The sequence below is a fragment of the Rhea pennata genome, chromosome 2, assembly GCF_028389875.1.
Source record: "Rhea pennata isolate bPtePen1 chromosome 2, bPtePen1.pri, whole genome shotgun sequence".
NCBI classification, from domain to species: Eukaryota; Metazoa; Chordata; class Aves; order Rheiformes; family Rheidae; genus Rhea; species Rhea pennata.
Genome location: NC_084664.1, coordinates 144,526,343 through 144,549,970, shown reverse-complemented (window position 1 = coordinate 144,549,970; position 23,628 = coordinate 144,526,343). Strand labels below are relative to the sequence as shown.

The window sequence follows — 23,628 nt, the reverse complement described above, 5'->3', positions numbered from 1 at the left end:
TACAGATGAGTGTGAAAAATCCATAGATCAATAGTTTTGAAGTACTGAGCACTGTTGAGGTTATCTCCACTACGAAACGATTCTGCGGCTTAAATGAAATTTAAGCAAGCACTCGAAGGTTTGATAATAATAGGTTTCTTAATGAAATTTGTCTTACAAGAAATGTAAAATAGAACTGCATTCTTTACTCTAGGGACAGTTTTACCGCCTCCTGAATTGTTTTCACTGCATACCTATTTCTTTGGCATAATGAGCCAGCTCAGCACACATAGCACACAAAATGTCTGCTTTATTTTTAAGATATATATAGTGATAGCCTACTTTTATTATTCATTAAATTTCTACTTTCCCAGTCAGGAAATGATTTGATCACCAATTCTATAAAGGAATCATATCCCCACGCTTTCATGTGTGCAATACTTGAGGTTGAATCTTATCTATCAGGTGCCTTTCCTTTCTTTTTTAAGTAATTATTAATGGCTCTCAAAATGGCCAGCCTCAAGTGACTACCTAGGTATACATGTATGCAATTTAGATGACAAGGAGATTTAGTAAAATACTTTTTTATGCAGATATGGCTGAAACTGTGGACTTCTGCGGGACTTTGATCAATGAGTAATCTATAGATTCCATTTGCAAGTCATCTCTCTTCTACATTGGTTGCAGTTGTCTGTTTCACTGGCACCAAATTATATTTTTGGTGCCAAAAATCATTTTGCGCAATATAAAGGATGTTATTGGCCTGCTTGCCACTATTTCAAATGATTCTCTGTGTATAGAAAGAATACATTTATCCATGTGTTCTCTTTGCATTTTTTTTGTGATTTTTCATTCTGTTCTATGTTGTTTTTTGTACTTCTTTTTCTCCATGGGCAATTTTGCCATTGTCTCTGTGTGAGTGGAGGTGATCCCTAGGGAGGCATCAATAATGTGATTCTTTGTGTCTTCTTTCATGCTTTTGCACCAGCATTTGGGAAATGAAACAAAACAAGGTTTCTGATCATTTCAAACTGAGAGCCAGCAGCCAAGGAAATAATTATTGCTGCTGTGCTTATTGACAGAACCATTTTTCCTGTAATTTTCTTTGTCCTTGATTTTAGAAAGGATCAGAAGTGTATGAACTTCTCTACCTTCATGTGCACATACCAAAACTGAGTAAAAAAGATGCATTAATAAAAGTGAAGAAAGCAGAAGAGCAGGAAGCTGAAGCCAGACAAATTGTAATGACAAATAAAATACTTTTCTTTTTAATCACTGAGAGTAATTAACACTGTAAGAACACTGTATCAAGGGAAAAAACAGAGGCTTCATTGCTTATTCTTTCTACTGAAGACTGGACTTATTTCAGGAGGTATACTAAATTTGATGTCCTTTGCTGGGCTCAGGAGGAATTGGATGGAATTATGTGGCCTTATTTACATTTGCAATAGCTAGGCAGTGGCTGTGGTGAAAGGTAAAAAAAAGCAACTGCCGTGGTATTTTGTGTGGAGTGGGGTGAAATCATCATAATTTGAAGTTGTCTACTGGATTCAAGCTTCTCAAGAGAGATGAAAGTAAAGGGCAACTTTGTAAATATTGAAGGATTTTAGGGATGAAATTTGGGTTTGAGTGGTCTGTGATGTCAAAGCTGAAAAAGAACTGTAGATGTCTAGGAGCATGAATATGAAAACTAAAGTCTCAATGGATTGCTGGTAACCTCAGAGTTCAGTAGCTTTGAATCTCTGTATTTTGAATTAAGCCTTCAATCCTCAGTACGAGAGATGTGTCCCTTTTTCCTTGTCTTATATCTTCACAAGAAAAGTAGAGTGGTATCTCTTTCCTTAAATTTCCTATTATCTAGATCATTCTGTATGTGGCTGCATGTGCCTAAATTCTCTGTAAGGCTACATTTGACCAGGGCACAACTAATACCACTCTAATTCTGTTTAACTTTCTTGAACATCAGAGTTTTCCTGTGGGCAGCCATTTGAAATGTCAGGTGCCTTCTTTTCTATTTCATCTTAGTAATGTTGGAAACTAGAATGTAATACATATTTCTTGCTTTGAGAAAAAAGTTTAAAGAACATTTTAGTAGTTCCAATACTTTACTGCTTTTCTGTTCTTTTCTGAAGCAATTTTTCTTTTAAGAGTTTCTCTATCTTTGATACTCTGTTAGGTCACCTTGTTATATTAATGATGGAACAGATCCTTACCCTTGCTCTTTTTTTTTTTTTTTTTTTTTTTTAAAAAAAAAAAAAAAAGGAACAGTGGAATATGTAGTGCCAGACTTGGAATCTCTACCACCTATCTCAAAAATTAGAATAATTTCCTCTAGTAAATTTTTTATCACATAAATATTTTCATTAAAATAACATTTTTTTGAGGGACTTTACTTAATTATTTAGATCCTGTACAATAAGTATATGTACAACACAGTGAGCGCACTATTATCAATATAGAACGCTAGATAGGATTTTCCAATTTGCGACTATTTAATTTATTTCAGGTTTCTTAAGAAGAAAAGGAGACATAGACTCATTATTTTCAGCTGAATTAAATTGCTGGCTACTCAGATTATATCTAGTAACAGCATATTTTATTTCATGTACAGTAAACAATCTCTGGAAGCCAGAGAGCTAAATTCTGGCCTTTGTAACATCAGCAAAGGTTTTATAAGCATCAGGATAATTATACCAGTTTATTGATGCACATTTAAGGACAAATTGGATCATTTTATTGTTTACATCTTGCTGGTCTTAACGCAGCAGATAACTATATAAATGTGACTATTCTGCTGAATTTTTTCTCCAGTCACAAGTAGTTGCAAATCTTTGGGGGTTTTTAGTATCTGCTCTTCTGTAAAAAAATTTGTATGATCTGGTGCTTTTTAAATCTATGTCCAGAAGAGAACGGACAAATCAAACTGTAGGAAATTTCTTGGAGAATTTTAAACATTCTAGGTTAGCTTAATGTCTTGTATAGCTCTATTGAGTTTAGTTAGGAAGGCTCTTACCTGCTCCATCCATTAGAGTGTGATTAATTGGTAAAGAAGAGCAGAAAACTCTCATTAGAGACCTGATCTTGCATAGTTTCTCTGTAAACTGTAGCGCCTCAGTTTACCTAGAGCATCAATGTTTTCTGTGAGACGGTATAGCACAGTCATCTGTACACATGGAACCATTTATACGAGCAAAAGCCAGAATGGTTTGTTCCCTGAATAAAGATAGAAATCCTCAGGTCAATGCTGTGATATGCCTTTCTGATAGAATATTTGTGGGCAAATATTAACCATGGAAACTGCAACTAATTTCTGTTTGAGAGCTGCTGAAGACTTTTCAGTGTGTTTAATCTGATTTCCTATGTAAAATAGCTTCAGCATATTCTTCTAGTATTTCATCATCAGGGCCAAGAACAAGTGGTTGCACTGAAAATACTTTTTCTAGTAAAAAAATTTTCAGTCTTGTTCTAAAATAATAGGTCATTTACCCTATCATTTGACAAGTTTGCTTCCAAAGCTGACTGGTCTCCTTTTTTTGATTGGTCTCCTTTTTTAAACAAATTTTAAAAATCACATCTTTCTGTTTAATGTAATCTTCCTGTAATTTCAGCTAAACCATTGCCTAGTAGATCAACAAACTCTCTTCTGCTCACTGATTTGTTCAGACAATTTCCATTGGTTTGAAATAGCATGTTAGTAGAGAGCTGCTGAAGGTAGTAGACTACAAATGTTAATTCAGAAACACTTGTAATGATATATCAATTTGTGGTTGCCAGGGAAATCAAACAAATGGCAACACAGATTTCAGTCTATCATCACAGAACTGAGAAATGAATAGTATTAAAATTTTGCATTTTCACTGTTCTAGGATTTAAAAAACTGCTGTCAGTAGTGATCTAGTGTATTGCTTTTTTTGCTAAGGGCCTTATAAATCTGATTAATGACTCTTCCATGAAATAACAACCAAATGGAACAACACATTCTTCCCATTTTATTTTTTATGGTGCTGACATTTGGTGTTGATTGAAATAAAAGTGTATTTCATCTTCTAAATGTATATAGTATGACAAGTTTAGAAAGCAATAGCTCTATACCACCCACTGATTATTTCTTTATGCATTTTATATATGTAATATCTACTATATATGTTTTTGGAGTGAATAATTCAATATTTATTGAAAATTAGATAATATTCAAACAGTAACACTTTTGGTTTTTTTCCATGAAAAGGGTGATAATTGTACCATGATTATTATTTTTTGTTTTCTCGTTATCTCTTCTTGCTAGACCACTGAAAATGAGCTGGAAACATTAGAGTCTTTGCACTCCTGCCTTTAGAAACAAATTAATTTGTATGGCAGGCTGTCATGGCTGACGGTAGCAAAAATAAGAAAAATAGAACTCCCCCCCTAACATCAACAGGATGTACTCCAGCCTTAAAACTTTTATTTTTTTCCTATGGCATCTTTTTAATGATTACCAATTTATTGATCATTTTTAAAAAGAACACCGGAGAATCTGAGAATATCATACAACTAATTTTCATCTAAGCTGGTAGACTGAGGAAATGCTAAGTTCAATAATGAACACTGTGAAGATTATATGATTAATACTCTGTGCAGCAGTGAAAATATATGGGCTACTTGTTCAAGAAAGAACTTTAATTGACAAAAGGGATTATTTTATAGTTTCAATATTTAAACAGTGACATAATAAAAAGGTAGAAAATTTTATGTACTATATACTCATTAGACTACTATATCAAAAACAGCTCATAAGCCAGTTATAGTTTACTTGTCCTTGCAATACATCACACAGAAATATATTAAAATAATTTTCAGTAATATTTTTATAATGGACTGAAAGGATACTTTTAAAAAATGTGCATTTTCTACTTTGAAGCAACATTTTCATTAAATTGTGTGGGAAAGATTATGCTGCCTTGTCACATGCATGATAAAAGAGTCTTGACACCTTTTTGATACTCTATATCCATGGTTCGCGGAAGTCAATGCAAGGATTATTTATTATTCACTACTGAAAGTGTTAAATGTTTATCGTCATACGTGACTCCAGATATTCAGTCCAGCAGGCTTTCTCAGGACACACCCAACAGCCTGGGTTCTGTATATGGTGCTGGGCACCTCGCAGAATGAATCTGAAGGCTCAGAAAAGTTCATGGACCAGACAGACATATCTGTTTATTCAAAGTACATGTTGTTCATCACATGTAAATAAATAAATCATTTCAATGCCTAAGATTATATTAATGGAACTAAGCAGGCAAAAAGTCTTATTATCAGTGAAGGTCTGGTGAAGATGGGTTCTACTTTTCATGACATGAAAAAAACCTGAGATACTGAGATGAAGTGGACCACTGTTATGGTTTGAGTCTTTCATAGACACCAAAAGTATGTTTATACATTTCATCTTCACCAATTCCTAGGTGCAACTACTCTTTTTACATTGTCCATCAACTGATTTTTTACTACGTATAGTAATTAATTAAGTCAAGACAAAGTGAAAAACTTTGTTCTCTTATTTATTGGATCACTTGTTTTTGATCATTGACTAAGCAATGACTCTTTGATTTCTGACTTAGAAAAGAAGATTTAAGCCTTAGAATACCTTATCTTTCAACAGTTACACAGATTCTATTATACAGACTTATAGAGAAGAATCCCTTATAAAGACACAGCCATGGGAGAAGGTGTCCCTCTGCGTATGTTCTCAATAAGATAGTTTATTGGCAGAACACTTCTCAAACACGGGAGAGTCCCATATTCAGTCCCTTACTTTGCTGGAGCATGGAAACTCAATCTCATCAGACCTGAAGAGTATTTGGTGGGACATGGGTGCCTAGTACTTCTCTTTAAATTTTCCATCTTGGATGGCGTACTTGAATGCTTGTTACAGTTCGGTAAGGTGTGAAGAGTAAGGATGATTGTGTCATTTATCTCAAGGGTTTCATTTCCTGCTCTACAAAGCATTTATACAAAGCTGGTGTTCAGCTCACAAGCAATACACTTATAAAATTAGCTTTTGGTCTGAACAGGACAGATATTATTGTTTCTAAAAATTTCTGGGGAGCTAAATATGCTGAATTTTTCTACAATTTTTCTATATCAATATCTATTGATATTTCACTGAAATATCAATATCAGATTTGACTATCCTGTATCTAAAGCAGGTCTCATTCACCTTGATTTTTTTGAATTTTTTTGTTACTTTGGGCAGAATGTTACAAGTTGTGCGAACTGGAATTTTCCAACAAAACTTTGGCTAGATCTCCAACACATATATAATTAGCTTAATCCCAAACACAGTCACAGCCCCCCTGCTGACACATCAGACTTGCATCTCTATTTGATACATTTACCCATATAAAGTTCATTTATGTGGGTGACGCGGAGGCACCACATCCGAGTAGCAGACAGTAGCTGACTGCTGGGAGGCCGGGAGGATGAATGGCTTCAACAGCTTTTTAAACGGCTTCTCAGCTGTTTCCTGGCTCTGTGAGCACTTACAGTCCATTTCATGGCAAAATTAAACATTAGCTCTAACTGTCACTGAAGGTAGTTTGAGACAGCATATTTGACTTTGTTTTGAAATGCTCAGTTGTAGCTAAGAGGGATCTTACTGCCTCTCAGCTGCTAGCTGGCACTGGCTAATGGAGACACAGCTTCTAATTGCATGAGTGCCTGTCCTTCACTCTCTATTGGTATAAATCATCTCCTTGCAAGTCCCAGAGAAGTTGCCTCAGCGGAGGAGCACCATGGTGGTCAAGTGCTGGTCCCTACTAGAGTCAGCAGATGCCAGCAGTTGCTGCTCCTCAGAGGTGTCCCCACATGGTGGTCAGGGCAGTGCTCCGTGGTGCTTCTGAACCATCCCCACGTGGTGCCGTACTATGCCTTGCACGCCCTCCACACGTTTCTGGCACAAAATGGTGATAGGGGAAGCCAAGGAGGTTCACATAAACACTGGCATCAAAGACAGGCCACAGACTCCAGTGGGGCGGTGGCAGTTCCCTCTGAGCTGAAGCTGATGGCAGACAGCATGGCCCCTCCTCCAGGATGCTCTGTTGTCTGTTTGTGCTGGAAGCGGTCAGAGAAGTTTGATTATCCCAGCCAGTTGCTGAGCCTCATTTCAGACAGTCACGGACAGCTGAGAGCAAAGCAGCTCCTCAGTTGCAAGTCCCTGGTCTACAACGCTCTGCTCTTTTTTGTGCTCATGAGTGCACATGAAGAAAGTGAGGACAAGCTCTTCAAAAGGCCTGATTTTCCCTGCTGTCTACTTAGCTCACTATTGCCCTGAGCTAGTGCATTTGTGGATTGGATATTTGGTATGCCAGGTCTCAGGAGCAAGTGTGCACAAGGGCCTTATTTAAAACACTGTTTCCAATGAGCTCTAGAGTCCTGTGTCTAAATGCTGCATGCAAACATTGCACCAAGGCTGAGGACGTGCAGTTTCAGCCTTAGATAAAACACTCAACAACAATAATTATCATAGCAGGTCCTATGGTCAGCTTCTTGAGAGATGGAAAATGCCTCAAAGGGGAAATACAAGAGGGTTCCTATATTACTAGCGAGGGCATCAGCCAGATTCTGAAATCTTGCAACATTTATGAAAAATAGATTGGTAAATAGCCATGATAGCTGGACCTTCATGAGCCTTGCAGAATAAAGTCCTTTTTCATGAATACATCTGAAGTTAAACTCGTGCAAAATGGCAGTAGGCATTCCCATCCCAGTCTGAATTGCCTTGAGCATTGTGATCATGCTTCTTCGAAAAATATAAGAGGGAAAAATTATTTAGAGATGACAGGTATGCAAAATTAGGACAGAGATTATATTTACATTTGTCTATGTCCTCATGATTAGATTTGGCTGATTTTCTCTGTCCAGAAAAGGAAGAAGAAAATCATTCTTACTCTATTCTTTCCCTTTAAACATTGTGAGACATGTGCCATGATATCAAAATACAAATACACACACACACACACACACACACACACACACACACACACACACACATATATATATAGGCCAGGAGTTCATATTATAATATTTATTCTGGAAAATGATTAAATTTATAAACAAGGAATTATATATATACATGAAATTCTAGTTGTGATAGTATAATTAAGAGTAGATAATATAGCAGATGATAGGAACATTGATTACATCTTCTTTTGTGGATCTCTATATATACAATTATATTCCTTTTCTGTTGCTGTCTCATTTGCAAAATCCTATTGATAGTATTCCTCTGATAACAGACCATGGGAACACTACCTACATCTTTCTGTGAGTATTTTATGACACATTCCTTTACTAGCACTTATATGGGTTTCCTTACAGCTTGGGAATGTGTGTCCTTGCTCAGTTAGAAAGTTAATTCTCTGCTATACCTTGGAGAGAAGTTTGATTGTCAGATTAGATGAGTGCTAAGAACTCTTCACTTTACTCAAAATGTGTCTGCAGTAGAAGAAATAAGGCCAATGAGTTCTGGTTTGGTGCTAATATTTCTGAAGCAAAAGTGCTTGATAGAAAAGAAGATTTGTCCTTTTGTTCTCATATCGAGAAGCTTTTTGTTGTCGAGTTTCTCAGTTCAAACAGTGAGAAAAGGAACTTGTTTTTTAGCTGTGCTTTGTATATTCACCTCGCTCTGTCTCACTGAGAGCTCTGTCACTTTTCACTGAAGGTGGCTGGAGTTTGTTGCTAACATATTAGCAAAGAGGAAGAAGGTCAATTTTGACCATCTTATTTAATTAGAAATTTTAAAAATCAAATAAAATTATTAATTTGTAAGATGTGCAAATTAAGTGAAATTTTTCAGACTTCTTATTTCAGTGGAAGTTCTAAGATACTTATGACAATGACATTTTGCTTTTAAATTCTAGCTAATTATAATACACAGTTTTAAAATAACCACAAGTAACATTCTCAGCTAAGCAAATTAAACATTTGGAATGAAATCACCTGTCTTTTTTTTTTTTTTTTTTTTCCCTAGTTCTGTCTTTCTTTTTTTGTTTTGATCCATAAAGAAAACATTTCTGAAGTCTCAAGATTTCTCAGTACGGGAACATAATTTTCACCTGGCTCCTCTTGGAATTTCCTAAATACAGTTTTTCAATTTCCAAATGCCAAGAACTCCATTTTTGGTTTTAATTTTCCTTGAAAATTTGAGTGCTTCATTTCAAACATACCCTCAAGTTTTCATTTAAGACCAAAGGAAACATTAATGTGAACAGATGCTGAATATATTGAAAAAAGGACACCTCTGAGGTAGTATTAAAAATTGAGGCACTCAAGCTCCCTGAGAATCCTGAGCTTATTCTTGATATTGTATGCTGAAATAGACTAATTGAAACACTAAATGACACACGTTTGGAATACATGCTTGGAGAATCAATCTAGTAATGTCTTTTTGGTATATAAAAACACCAAGTGCAGTAGAAACACCACCTGATCTAACCAAATAAACCCATTGCATGATGCAGTTTTTCATGAGTTGAACTCAAATATATTCCACAAGGCTATGGTGCCCTCCTAAGAAAATAGCACAAGAAGGTATAATAATAATAATATTTAAAAAAAAAAAAAAAAAAGTTTAGCATACTTACTTGTTTGGTAGCTGCTTGCTGTATATATTTATTAGTGTTTCAGTTTATTTCAGTGGCCCATACAAAGAAATGATACAGAGGTAGCATGTCCCCTTCCGGGCTCCCTCCCGTTTCCCCAGCGGCGGTCGGTCAGCCTCCCGCAGCAGAGCTCCCATTCCCGCTGCTCCCTGCCGCTACCGTCCTTGGGAACACAGAGCCACCCAGATTTGAGTGTTTATCTGGCAATTGTACTGAAGGTGCTGCTGAAACGGCATTTGAGAAACTCACTACCCTATAGGGTACGGCAATTCACAGGAATCTGAAAAAATTCCCAGCATAACACAGCTTATATAAATACTTTGATTGAAAACTTTCAAAACTAATTTCATTCTGAGGAAATGACTGTTCTCTTTTGCCTCTCTATATATTCTTAATACTTCTAGAGTTTCTGACAGAGCATATGATTATTTTCTGAAGAAGCTGGGAAATATTTACTGACTATGAAATGACTGATTGAAGTAGGAGGACTTGGGGAGGCTTGAAACAATTACATACTGGGATAAGAAAGGGATACATTTTTAATAATACTAGGGAATATGTAAATAAATAGTGAGGCAATTTAAAGGAAATATTCTTTTAAAACATCCCACAAGAGACATGAAGCACATTTCTGGGAGAGGGAATATGTTTTTGATCTTTCTTGACTAACAGTCTGATATTAGAGGAAGAGTTGCTTGTCCTGCAATGAATACCGAGCAATCCTTCAAAATACCAGTACTCAAATCCAGGAACTCCTGCACTGCAGGACCAACCTCTACCATGAGATCTAAAGGATCCTCTTTGTATCAGTGCAAGCTCAATTAGGTCCTGAGTCTGCTACCCAGGAAAAATAGTCAGTGGCTAAACACTATTGATCAGCTTCTCTCAGATGTTTTATGTTTTTTCATGGAATACATTAATGTCTTTCCTCTGACAAAATTATGCTTTGTGTTGCAGCTACTAATATTTCAGTCAGTACTATTTGTCCAGATAATATCTAGATGCTTGTATTTTGAGAACAAAACAGTAGTCATAATAATAATAAAAACAAAAGCATGAGTTAATTCTTTTAACAAACATTCCTCTCATTCAAGGGAAGGCCTGTTCCTAGCACAACACACAGAATTCAAGGCTGTGACAGTGATAACTTTTTTATGATTGAAAACATAATCTGTTGCAAAATTAAACACATATTTGATTACCCAGAAGAACAAACACATTCAGTCATGTATTCCGAAAAAAATACGGTAATTAAGAGAACATCTCATGTAATGCTTACCTGGTAAATTCCTGGTTATTCAACTGTGAAAGGTCATTACCGCTAATGAAAATGTACCATGAACTGCAATGTAGCTATAGGCCTCCTCATTTAATTCTTCAATACTTTATTGTATTGGAATTCATGACATCTTTGAACTAAATGAAAGCACAGATGTCTAATCATTGTTTAGAGAAAAACTGATAAATAAAGATGAAGCTTAAAAATGTCCAAGACTTAAGACAGAGAAGTAGGATTTAGTGTATTATCGCTAGTCCTGAATGGCGGCTGAGAAGATCAGCAAAAAACATTAATATCAACTGCAGAAGCAGACTAATCATGGACTTTTATTCTTTCAAAGCCCTGTATAGGTTTGACAAGACTTTCATCTATTGTTTGGAGCTGTTTACTCCAATCTTCAACTTCATTCAGAATTTCTTTCCCACATTTGCCCTTTTACCCTTTTTCATTGCTTCAACTTCTCTTCATTTCCTCTTCCCCTCTCTTTCAGTTTAGCTTTAGTTAGCTCTAGGTAGCCTTCACTTGTGAATGTGAATTAAAACATTGTTGCCAGCCATCAGATAATTTATTCAGTCTGCCCTTCTCTTCCGCCTTTTTGTGCTTGGACTGCGGTGGCTCACAACCCTTCAGACAGAAGCCCATGTACATCTCCAAGCAAAAGACCTAACATGTTGGGGATCCGTTCTCTGTTGACCCTTAGTTACAATCCCCAAAAGCATGATTAGCATTCATAACAACACTTAGTGTCAGCTTAAATTAAATACACTGCAGCCCATGTTTGACATATGTTCATTTTAATGTATGTGGGGGTGGAACTGACCTTAAAGAGAAGGCTGTCATACAGATACTAGAAAGCTGAATATGTTAATGATGGAAAATGGCTTATTTCAAAACTAACATTTATGATCTCATAAATATAGCACAGAGCAAGATTTTTTTTTATTCTGTGCAAGATCTGCAGGCATAAATGATGTGCATTTGAAAGTATAATTTTGTTACTGACTAGATAACAAATTATGTTCACAAGGTCTTTTAATATCAGAGTTCATATTATATCTGCCAGGCATTATTTTGAAAGTGTATTTTGTGTTACAGAATATGGGCACATAACCAGGTTAGACACAAACTAAAGTTATTAGAGTCCACCATCAGTAACGCATTAAGGACCAAATCCCACTGAAATGCATGGGAATTTCACTTTGGGCTTTCCATTAATGCAGTGTTGTGAATAATGAAATGTTTCTAGGTTATTCACATACCATTAGAAAATTGATGACATGCTGTCCTTTTATGAAGGCAGCATTGTGTACACTATGATATGGGCTGAGAAAACATGTTACTATTTGAGACATAATAAAAACAACCAGTGGGGTATGTCTGCTTTGCATTTCTTTGTCATGAACATGGACGATAAAAGATCTTTGCACCTAATTAAGCATTCGGTGGTCGTCATCACTGGAATGGCTGAGCACAGCATTCATTTATGGAGTTAGGCTGTGTATTATTAGAAAATATTAAAAAAAAAAGAAAAAATAAAGAAAAAAGAAAAAAAAGAAAAAAGAAAAAAGAAAAAAAAAAGCAAAAAGAAAAAAACCTATGTTTGAGTAAATATGAGCCATTGTCTGGGAATGTCCGTAAGAGCAGAATACAGACAGAGTTAGGCAGGAAATTTGAATTTCCTTATAACTTCCTTGGAAAGGCCTCCCCTGTGTTCTAAATTAATCGATGATATGGTAAGTATGTTAATTTAATTTAGTATTATACCATTATTGGTGGAGGTAAAATAATGATGCATTAAATTCAAGCTGAACTATAATGGAAATCCTATAGTCATACATTTATTAAAATCGAGTGAGTTCATTATACTGCTAAAATAAATCCCAAAGAAATTCATGAAACAATTGTTAAATTGCTATTTTAAAGTGTCAATGGTTGAGTCATTCTCTGTAACTGGAGATTTCCCTTGATCTCTTTCCAAAAGTATCCATCCCTTTCCCCCTTCCAGAAGAGCAGAACACTACCAGCACAACACTTCCACATAAAAAAGCGAGCGTCCTCCCCTTTTAAAACAGAAGCATATTTTGTATATTAAATGATGAGTTACATTTTGCTGTTTGTTTTGTTGTTCCTCTCAAAATTCTCAGGCAAACATACATATATGTATATATGTATGTGTATATATATTGCTCATTGTACATAGGAGAGAAGTCCACAGCTGTAGATGGAATAATAAAAGCTTTGGGGACATACTAACACCTGTAACATACACACTGCAGACATCTTATGTTACTGAAAACACTTTCTCCTGATAGAGATCCAGGAGGATTGTTGTGTGTGTGCATATCGTTTTAAAGGAGATCTGTTGTCATATTTTTGGAAGGATGTTAATATCTGTAAATGAAGAAGTTTTGCTGTGCCTTCATTCATGTAAACATCCATACCATGAGAAAATTTTATTTTTACCACAGCTCATTCCTCAACTATGTTAAGATCTTAAAATATTAATCAGTGTTATCTTCTCCTTTTTACAGACACAGAGACAAGCAAAATTGTGAAATAGTGTGAGAGATTTAAGAAAACCCCTTCCTGTCTATGATTTTCCTCTAGTCAGGCTTACACTTCTTACATATAAGCTCCTGACATATCTGACATTTAATTGGCAGTTATTCACTTTGATATGCATTGTTTAAAAATATACTTTGCATATGCCAGTTGCTATTTAAAAAGTTCCTTTTGGCTAAATCGGAGTCTATTCACTGGCAAGCTGAAACACACCCCTCTAAACAGCATGTCTCTCTGACAGATTTCAGCTTTCTAGCCTCAGAAACTTTTCTGCTACATCTGTTTGCAAAAAATGGTGGTGAGGAAAGTCTTTTGTTCAATGACTTTAATTTCATTCAGTCTGAACTGTCTAGCTTCCTACTTTTCTGCTCTGGAAAATGGTCCTTGAACAGATACCAGACCTTGATACAATATACTTTTGTACCAGATACTTGTATTTGATACCAGATACTTGGATGGGAATTGGAGGAAGACTATGAAAGGATAACAGGCTTACTTTTTTCAGAAGTATTTCCACCTAAAATATCTGAGTATAAAATATTCGATATCCATAGTACCTCCTTTTCCAAAATCAGGATACAGTCCTAAAGCCACCTTTCCTTCTCATCCAGGTGAAAGGACAGCTCTGACTCCTCAGAAGCATCTCAGCTCATTCACAAATACTCATGAAAAATTCTTAGTGCCTCACCATTTGTCTTCTCTTCTTCCCGATGCACACAGGTCCTCAGAGAGCTCTGCATCCAAAAATGGGTGAGACCTTGCCCTGCATGGAAGCGTCAGAGCAGATAGCAGGGTCCCTATGGCTGTACCTAAATCAGTGAATGTAGGCCCAGAGTGTGGATGTAGATGAGTGCTGCGATCCATGCCGGAGCTGATTTGATTGAGACCAGCCTCCTCCCATTTTTTTGCTTAAGAGAAAAGAAGGCAGAGGCGGTGCTGCTGGAAGATGCTATGTTGCTCCTTGGGCATAAATGTGAGATGGAGAAAGAGGGCAATAGGAACCCGGAGAGTTGCACTGACAGCAAACGCTGGTGCAGCCACTGTTGTTTGACTATATAAGCCTGAATGCCTCAAAGGTCTGTTGTGATAAGCACAGAAACTTCTTCGTATGTTGAAGTTGTTATCATGACTCTAATTTTCTTCTCCACGGCACATGTTAATTTAGGTTAGAATTATTACTTTTGTTTTGTTTTGTTTTGTTTTGAAGCAATAGCTAGTGAGTCTAAAAGGCTTTAATAAGACTAGTCAGAGTACTTGAATTTCAACATCTAACCTACTTTAGCCCAGAATAATCTGAAGCGTGAGAAAAATGATGGTTTACTTGGTTTTCAGCTGCCAAATGATATCAAATTAATAAAATAAAAAAAATATCCTGGCTATTTAAGTACCACCAATAAGGAAGAATAACCTGGAAACTGTTGAGCATTGTCTCTGCTAGGTGGACAACAGTTGCCAGCCAGGGTTTAATAAGCTGTATAAGACAAATGAGAATTTCATATGGTCAGAATGTCAATCTACTTGACTTGGTTAACTTTTGTCTTTTTTAATAGTATCTCTTAGCCTGGAGAAGAGAAGACTGAGGGGGGAGTGTCAAGGGGATGGGGACAAACTCTTTTCAGTTGTCCCATGTGACAAGAGGCAATGGGCAGAAATTGAAGCACGGGAAGTTCTGCCTGACCGTGAGGGGGAATTTCTTCCCTGTGAGAGTGACGGAGCCCTGGCACAGGTTGCCCAGAGAGGTTGTGGAGTCTCCTTCTCTGGAGATCTTCAAGGCCCCGCCTGGATGCAACCCTGTCAAATACGCTCTAGGTGACCCTGCTGAGCAGGGAGGTTGGACTAGATGATCTCCAGAGGTCCCTTCCAATCTTACCGGTTCTATGATTCTACGATTCTATCATTTCCCCATTTTATAATGTGCTAGTTTCTGTGAAAGCATTTGTCATTGGCATGAGTCAAGCTTAGTCATAGCCACATGGGCAAAAATGAAACAGTAAATAAACATTTATGTAAAGATTTGTGAGCTAATAAAGATTGTTCTTTTTTTTTTTTTTTTTTTTTTTTTTTTTTTTTTCCAAGAGTTTCTTTTTAGGCTAACTAGTTACTCTTTGTTCTAGAAAGTTTCACCTGAGATTGAACTCTTTGTGCCCTTCTAGATTGGGCAAAATCTAAGATAGGGTATGAAACTGGGAGTTCATGTGTAAAGCATCTTCATAAATGCCTAAATAAGCTAGGCGTGTGATGACTTATCAATAGCACTATGTTTAACACCTGCATACACTTAAATTATGCTTCTTAACTGTAGCTCTGTCCAAGTGTTGTTACACACTCTTTCTGACTGCCTCGTTGTCTGATTTCCAAAATGCCATGTCTAAGAAAGCTGACTGGCATTTCTTGATAGCAACAAATCTAGAAAAGTGCCAGAGTGATCTCGTCTAACTTTCGCCAAGTAAGAGTACATTCTCAGTGCTAGCATAGCCACCCAGGCCATCTCTATGGCCCTAGGGGAGGAGGGCGGAGGGTTCCCCCCAAGACCCGTCCTCGTTGCCTTGCTATGAGTGAGTGAAGAGGAATCGCCTGTTAGCAGTGCTCACTGCTGTCCAGGGACTCTAGGTGTGGCTTGAACGATGAACATCATAGACCAGGTGCCCTAACTGTTAGAATTGTACATTAAGCGAGACGAATCTTACTCTTCGTGCTTAGAAATTCCTGCTCTTTTCATTTGGTTGACATATTTCCGCAGTGAGAGTACAAAACATTCATTGTCTTCCTCTGAACTACTGAATTCTGTGGTTGATATATCAGACATCATTTTCTCTCTCTCCCCAATGTTAGTGTTTTCATTCAAGAATTGTAAAATGTTAACTTAATGTATTTTCTTTAGGTCTTCATCATTTCAAACTTTTGCTTTATTTTGTGCATTGCATCATTTCACAAATGCACCACTTATGCTTCATTCTTTTCCATGTTTGTTCTTCCTGACAGTTTATATTTTCCTGACTAACTCTTCTCATAAGTTTTATATCTTTCCCAACTGCTCATATTCTCTTGATGGTTCCCCTGATGCTTAGAAGGAAAGTTTTCTCTACTGATTACACGATTCTCAAAATGATTCCTTTTTATTGGTATCAACACTTTTAGTTTAGGATGAATTGTTTTTCTCCGTATTGTTTGCCAGAATGTCTTTCAGCTCCTCAGCAGAGATTACAGGTAGATTTTGAGACTTGCTAAGAATTGCTTTGTCTCTTCTCCTGTTAAAGACCACGATGAACTCCCCCTAACTTCAGAGGAACAGAACTGGGGTGATGCTTTGGAACATTTCATTCTGTGGAACGCTTCAAATAATTAATACTTTCCCCCACACCCAATTTTCTCCAAGATGTTTCAGAGAAGATGCCATTCAAAAATGGAGAGAGAGAGAGTACACCACTTTGGCTGTGCAAAAGGAGCACAAAAAATGGGTTATTGATTTGTCTATATTGGCTTAGCAGCTGTTTTACCTCACTGAACAGTAAAATTGCACTAGATATTAATTTCAAATTTCTATATCTAAATTTGTTAGTTTTATTTCTTCCAGCTATGGGGAAATATAATTGTTTAGTGAAATTTAGGGGAGCAGCTGGTGTGGGTTAGCATAGCTTCACCGAAGTATTGCCTAGTTTCACAAGTTCAGGGTCTGAAATAGAAAGTCTGGAAGGAGATAATGTATTCCAAGTTTTTCTCTCTTCTGAACATCTGCTTGTATGGCTTCTTTACCAGTTTCTTTAGTAGTAGCATTGTAGCACTGGTAGCATTGTTTGAACTGTAAAATAAGTCAGTAAATAAATAAATAAAGAATTGCAAATATTTCCAATAGAATTGTAAAATAAATATTTTTCCAAGAATATAAATGTGGAATGGACAAAACCAGAATGTCTAAACTGTTTCTTCACCAAAGGAAAAAAGAAAGCAATGTTTATAAAAAGGTAGTTTAAAATATCTTATAAGTATTTGGACTATCTGTCACAGTTTTAGATTAGATTCAGACAATTTAAGCAAGTTTATGCCAATTTGAGGATCTGACCATTAGATTTAATGTTGCTTGTCTGTGGAATTAGAGTGCTTTTCTCATGTTGTTGTGGATGATAGAAGTTGTAGTGTGAAACTAAAAAAGAAATTAGCAAAAAACAAAATTTGGGATTTTTATATTCTTAAAATGATTTGACTTCAAGAGAAAAATACTCAATACTATTGGAAAATTTTACTGGTTCTTTTGAGAACATCATTTTCCTTTACTTAGAAATGGCTCAGACTGAAATAGATTATAATTTCACAGTCACTGATTAATATTTTCTGTGGGTAATTGCTGAGTTTTACTGTGGTATCAAATCTATATATAATTATCACTAAAGTTAAAATCCCAATCCAAAATTAATGAAATGTAAACAGATTCTTGTAGATATTCTGGAGCTTCCAAGTAGTTGACAGTATAGCTGAATAGAACTTAATAATGAATGAATGATTTAACTTAAGTTTAGATATCAAATTTATTTTTGCAATGTTTTATAAGTCTTCTATAATTTTTGATTTAAGGGAATTTTTTACAACATCCTTTTTGTGTGTGTTGCTTTTCTTGTTACAGAGCTAGTAAAAGTAGGTGAAATAAGTGCATTCATCGGATTTATTAGTTCTGGATTCTGCAATATTTACAAAGAAGTCAAAGCACTTGTGGAGCTGCCACTGGGGAAAAGGGTAAGTTCAATAACGTTTTGAAAAAAATCAGCATTTTACTTGTTATTTTTACCATTCTAGTCAAGAATTTCCTGGTGAATTTACCCAGGGATATATTCTCTATCAAAAAAGAAAAAAAAATAATTCTGGCTAAAGTTCTGTGATGACATAGATTGGAAGAATAATTAACAATACAGAGGATAAACCAGCGATATAAGTCAGTATGGATTGTAAATTATGTTTATATATTTTATAAACCCCCAAAGGAAGATATGTCTACTGTGAAGGACATAGCTTTGTGTACATGAAATGGGGAATATATGCTGGAAAATAACAACTGAAAAGTATGTGAGAATCATAGTTAACCAATTAAACCTGTGCTCCTGGCATGATTACCAGGTATCCTAATCTGGTTTTTGGATGCATGAACAAAAGAATATATATAAAAATAGCTAAAATCATTGTCGTAAAAGTCATATATAAGTCCCATTGTGTCCAGTCTGGGAATCAGCAGTTTCAAAAGGCTGTCTGTCATGAGATTATGATTCTCTTCTCCTCCTCCCCCCAAAAGGGTTGTCAGTCAGAAGTTGCTTGTTTGCACAGTCAGCGTATGCACACAGCTTTGACCTGTATGTCTTCTACTACAAGGAAGGAATTTTGAACTACTGAGTTTATTTTTAAAAAATTAACATCACTTGATCTATTAAATACCTGCATAGGGAAGAATTTTATGATTGTAGATAATTCCTTGATCTGTCAGAGAAAGTGTCATTCAGAGTAGACTAGATTTGAAGACTGAGAGTTGAAACTGCAAAAATAAGGACAAAAAGCTTGGATTTTAATGACAAGAGCAAAAAAAAAAAATTTTTTTGGAGCAATTTATTCAGAGATCTGGTGAATTTCCTTCTATTTAAGAACTAACACACAGGCTGTATGTGATTTTATAAAAGATGTGCTGTGGATCAAGCACAAGTTGTGGGCTTGGTATAGGAAGGTTCATTATCCTCTCTTATTTTGGATTTGCTGGTTCCTGTCTCCGCTGTTTCAAATCCTAAGCCTCATATTTATTACTGGTGTGCTATTTACAAGAGAAATATGGTCCATGTGAAAAAACAGAGTGCTGTTCTGGCACTCACGGCACTTCTCATAAAACAAACAAGCCCAGAAAAGATAGCAGCGACAACGATAACAGAAGGAATTCCACCTACATAACAGAAAAACAGACATTTCTCCAAAAGAGGGGCACAGTTACGCGGCTGGACACAACGTGGAGGTGGGAGGACAAGCCAGGCAGAGCAGTGAGTGTTGTTTACTCCACAGTGGCTAGGCTAGCTTCAAGAATCTCCCCGTGGACATACAAATTGCTGCACAAAGAGCGTAATTTCGGAGGTCAGCTGAGTGGGAGGCAGGCTGTTACCGCCAGCATCTCCAGTGCTTCAGCTCCTCCGGAAACACCCATCCATGAGTGATGGGGGTGAGCAGGAGGAACAAGTTGCTTCTGAAGAGTGATATGTTTTTAGGGGTGATTATTGCAGCTAACCAAATGTCAACGTTTCTGTGAAGAAGTGGCTCTGTTTGTGGAACAAAATGATAGTGATTTTCAAAAAAAAAAAAAAAAAAAAAGGAGAGAGAAATAAAATTCACTTTAAACTGTCTTGGACCCCGGGGCTTCCTACCTCTTTATTGCTGGTTGTGAGATGCTGGTATAAAGCAAATAGTGTAAGGTCCAGAGGTATTTGGTCTTTGAGGCAACATGGGGTTTATATTCTGCATATGTGGGTGTCTGAGGGCATTCTGAAGTACAGGTCTTACATGGGCTTTTTCCTGCTTTCTCTTCTACCTACTGGGTCAATCGGTATGGATTATCCAGAGTCAGCTTTTAGGGTGCACTAGTTGCTAAGCAGAGTTGACAGCTGGTAAATTTGGTTTCAAGCTAAGCCTATAGGATACTTCTGCTCTATAATTTAGATGCGGCTTTTAAGTTTTATAATGCTCTGTGCAGTGCCTAGGTCAGATTTGAGAATAAGAAAGGCACTCTGCTGGTAGGTAAAGCCCCAGAATATTTCTCAGCTGCTGCACTGTTTTCTGCGCAATTGCAGGTACTGCTGCAAATCCTTATACACTATTCTTGCTTTTCTGTTCCCATTCCTACAATTTATGTTTAGGTCAGAGGATGGAGGAAATTATCAGTGAATGCAGATGGGGAGAAAGAACTGCAATACTCCACTTTGTTAAAAAAAATAGTCTCTTATCTCTCTGTATTAGTATCTTATATGTACTGAGGGAGGAGACAAGTTTTTAATAAACTGATTTCTGTCATTTGAGTTCATTATATCAGACACCAATTCAGTGTGGTGCATCCAAATATTGCTAGTCACTGCAAATAAAGTTAGATTTGTTTATTCTCCCTCAAAACACTTTAGCAATATCCCACAGTTTTCAGAAGGCCAGATTACACAATCTTTTCTCACAGTCATTAATTCTCTTACTTCACTAATTTCTGTAGGACTTATCATCAAGAAAAGTAATGCTTAAAGTTAAATAGGAAAATGTATAAATCTGAATTAAAACAAGGACTATCAAGATTTAATGCATGACTGGTGCTCTTTTCTGAGCACATGAAATTAGATTTCCTGGGAAAATAATAAGAAAATGGATTACTCGCACTTATACTTGAAATTTGGAAGTAAATTAAGAGTTTGAATATTCACAGGTACTAAAAGAAAAACTCATGACCCATTTTCTCATAGAACAACAATATGTGGGTATATGCAATCACCCAAAGTAAAATGACTTAAATTTCCAGAATATATACAGTTTTACTGTGTGTGCATGTATGTACATCTCTATATAATAATGTTATTATTATAGTATTATATATTATGACTGTATATGTGTATAGAATATAGAACATACAGAATTTTTCTTATAGAATGTAGTAATTTTGTGCTGCTGTCATGCTATGCTAAGCAAAGAAATCTCTGTTTCTCAACCAGGTTAGAAGAATCAAAAGGGTTGCTGTGGGCCAGCTCCACAGGAATGAATCCTTTGGAGAAACGAGCATTCTCCTTCAGGTTCCTTTCACATGCACAGTTGTCACCGCAACAGCCGTCAAAATGGGCGTCATTGATGCTGATGCTGTGCTAAGTACGCAGTAAGGTTCACGTTCTTGGCACACGCGTTGATGGGAGCAGCTCAAAAGATGTGACTGCTTTTCAGTTCAGATAGCTAATTTTAATCAAAAAGTTTAACCTATTCCTTCCTCCTCCCAGGATTTTGAAAAATGCCAAGTCTCCCTTTGTATGCTATGTAATGTTTATTCTGGGCTCCCTGTCTTTGATATACACAACCCTGATTTCTTATTTTTCTGAGTGTTAGACCATAACATTGTTTTCACTGACTGGAATGGAGAAAAGAGAAAATTCAGAGTTGTTGAAGTCCTAGAATAAGATTGCAAAACAGCAGTGGATGAGAAATGGGCCAGTGATTCAAAAGATGTTTAGGACTTCACCTTGCAAGCTTTTCCTGTGTCAAATAGTTTTATGTGGACTTTTTCCACCTAACATGAAGTCCAGGAGTCACAGTGCTGCTGGTCAGCCCAAGGCCCATGTATCATTGAAACTTTAGGCATTTTCAGATGAAGATTCACCGGAGAGAAGAGTTGGATACTTCATCTTCTTCTATCCTTATTTCATTACTGGCTGACACAGTAAATGCACCATCTCATGTGACATGGATTAAGCTCTACAGTCCCCTGAAATTCCCCTCTCCATTGAAGGTTTCATCTACCCTTAATTTTAACAGAATGTAAATTGTACTTTGGCTTTGTAATGCCTTTTGTAAGGCTTTGGTACATGGTTAATTGTACTCACAGAAAATATGTAAGATTAGGCTTTTTAAATTTCTATTCACCATAAATAACAATTATTTTTTGATTCATGAAATTATCTTATCCTCTGACATCATAATCTCATCAGTCAACAATAATGACGCTGCTTTATGAAAAGCTGATAAATCACTTAATAAAACTATTGCAGTGTACAGAAAAATGATGGTTCAGACTAAGAGAATATTTGAATGCCATTGTAATCTTTACTACTGCATTGATAACTCTCCCTATCATATAGTTATTCTTCCACACTAATTAAGTTAACTGATGCAAGACAAACACACACTGGGACATTTCATAAAAAATCAACGTTTTTACATGAAAGTCTTTTTTAAGCATATATTAATGTCTTCTGCACCGTATGGTAGATTTAAACATCAAAAAGTCTCAGTGAAGATTTTAAACCTCTTCAGATTTCAAATTTCAAATCATATTTAGCTCACTTGCGATTATTTTCTATAAAGATTCTGTCATTGTACACTTAATAAAATAGTCCCTGAACAGGGAATAACTCCTGGACTTTCTGTTTTATTACAATATGATATATATATATATATATATATATATATATTTATAATTTCTCTCAACTTCATGAACTGAATTTTATGATTATTTTCAATGATACTTTTGGATGGATGCTTCCGCATTAAAGCAAACCAAGAGAGACTTTCACTATTACAGTAAAATGCTGATCAGACTCTCTTGTGTAAGAACATTATTTTCCCTAAAACGTGTGGAGGTTTTTTATTATAGTTGGGTAATTAGTACATTAGGACTGCTGATTTTACATTAATTATTCTCCTATATCGTATAATTAATTATTAGTACTATAAAATGTTTCCTATTTGTTACGTATTTGTAAAGTACTTCGAATTCTCTCTGGAGTTGTGTCTTTATATTCTAAGTGTTGAGATCAAATCTTGCTTTTGGACAGGCCTAGAGTTCTGCCTCAGATTTTATTAGGAATTCTGTATCTAGTATAGTCATAAAGGAGGATCTTATTTTTTTCAATCACTATTCCTCTCACAGGTCTGAATTAAACATAACCATTCATACCAAAGTACATTTGTGATCTTCTTTTGAAGTGACATTTGGAATGGGTTATTGATTATGACTCTCCGTTTTCTGAGCATGAACAGAAAAATGAGCAGTGAAATGCCCTTTGTCTCTGTATACTGATTCCAATAAGGTATTCTTTCCCCCCCCCTCGGTTGCACAAATGCTGGGTTGGGTTGTCTGAAGGCTCAAGGAGAGTGTGTCCTTAGAAAGGTGTTATTCTTTTACTCAATGCATTTAGCCATTGTTCTCTTTCTAAACTGAGATTTCACATTATCTCTCCCATCTGTGTTCACCTTTCTCACTATCTCTTCATCTGTATTTTGTGCCTGCAGCTCATCCTTAACATGTTCAGTATAGCACTGTTATGTGTAAAATAAGTTTTTTTTTTCTTAAGGAAATAAATGTATGTGTTTTTTTTTCTTAAAAGTCTTTTAACCAGTTTCAATTAAATTTGAGGGGTCTTAAGATAAGTAAGATAATTAGATTCCTAGAAGTTGTGTAAAAATCAGCTG

The 23,628-nt window shown here is 36.1% G+C and overlaps 1 protein-coding gene across 1 annotated transcript in view; it reads left to right on the top strand.

Annotated features, from left to right (window-relative positions):
* Window positions 1-21,326, top strand: part of CNBD1 (cyclic nucleotide binding domain containing 1) — a 52,128-nt gene extending 30,802 nt beyond the window's left edge. The window contains exons 6-7 of the mRNA XM_062568559.1: window positions 18,080-18,189; window positions 21,165-21,326. Coding sequence (XP_062424543.1) covers window positions 18,080-18,189; window positions 21,165-21,326 — 272 coding nt within the window. The remainder of the gene's footprint in view (window positions 1-18,079; window positions 18,190-21,164) is intronic.
* Window positions 21,327-23,628: the final 2,302 nt, after the last annotated feature.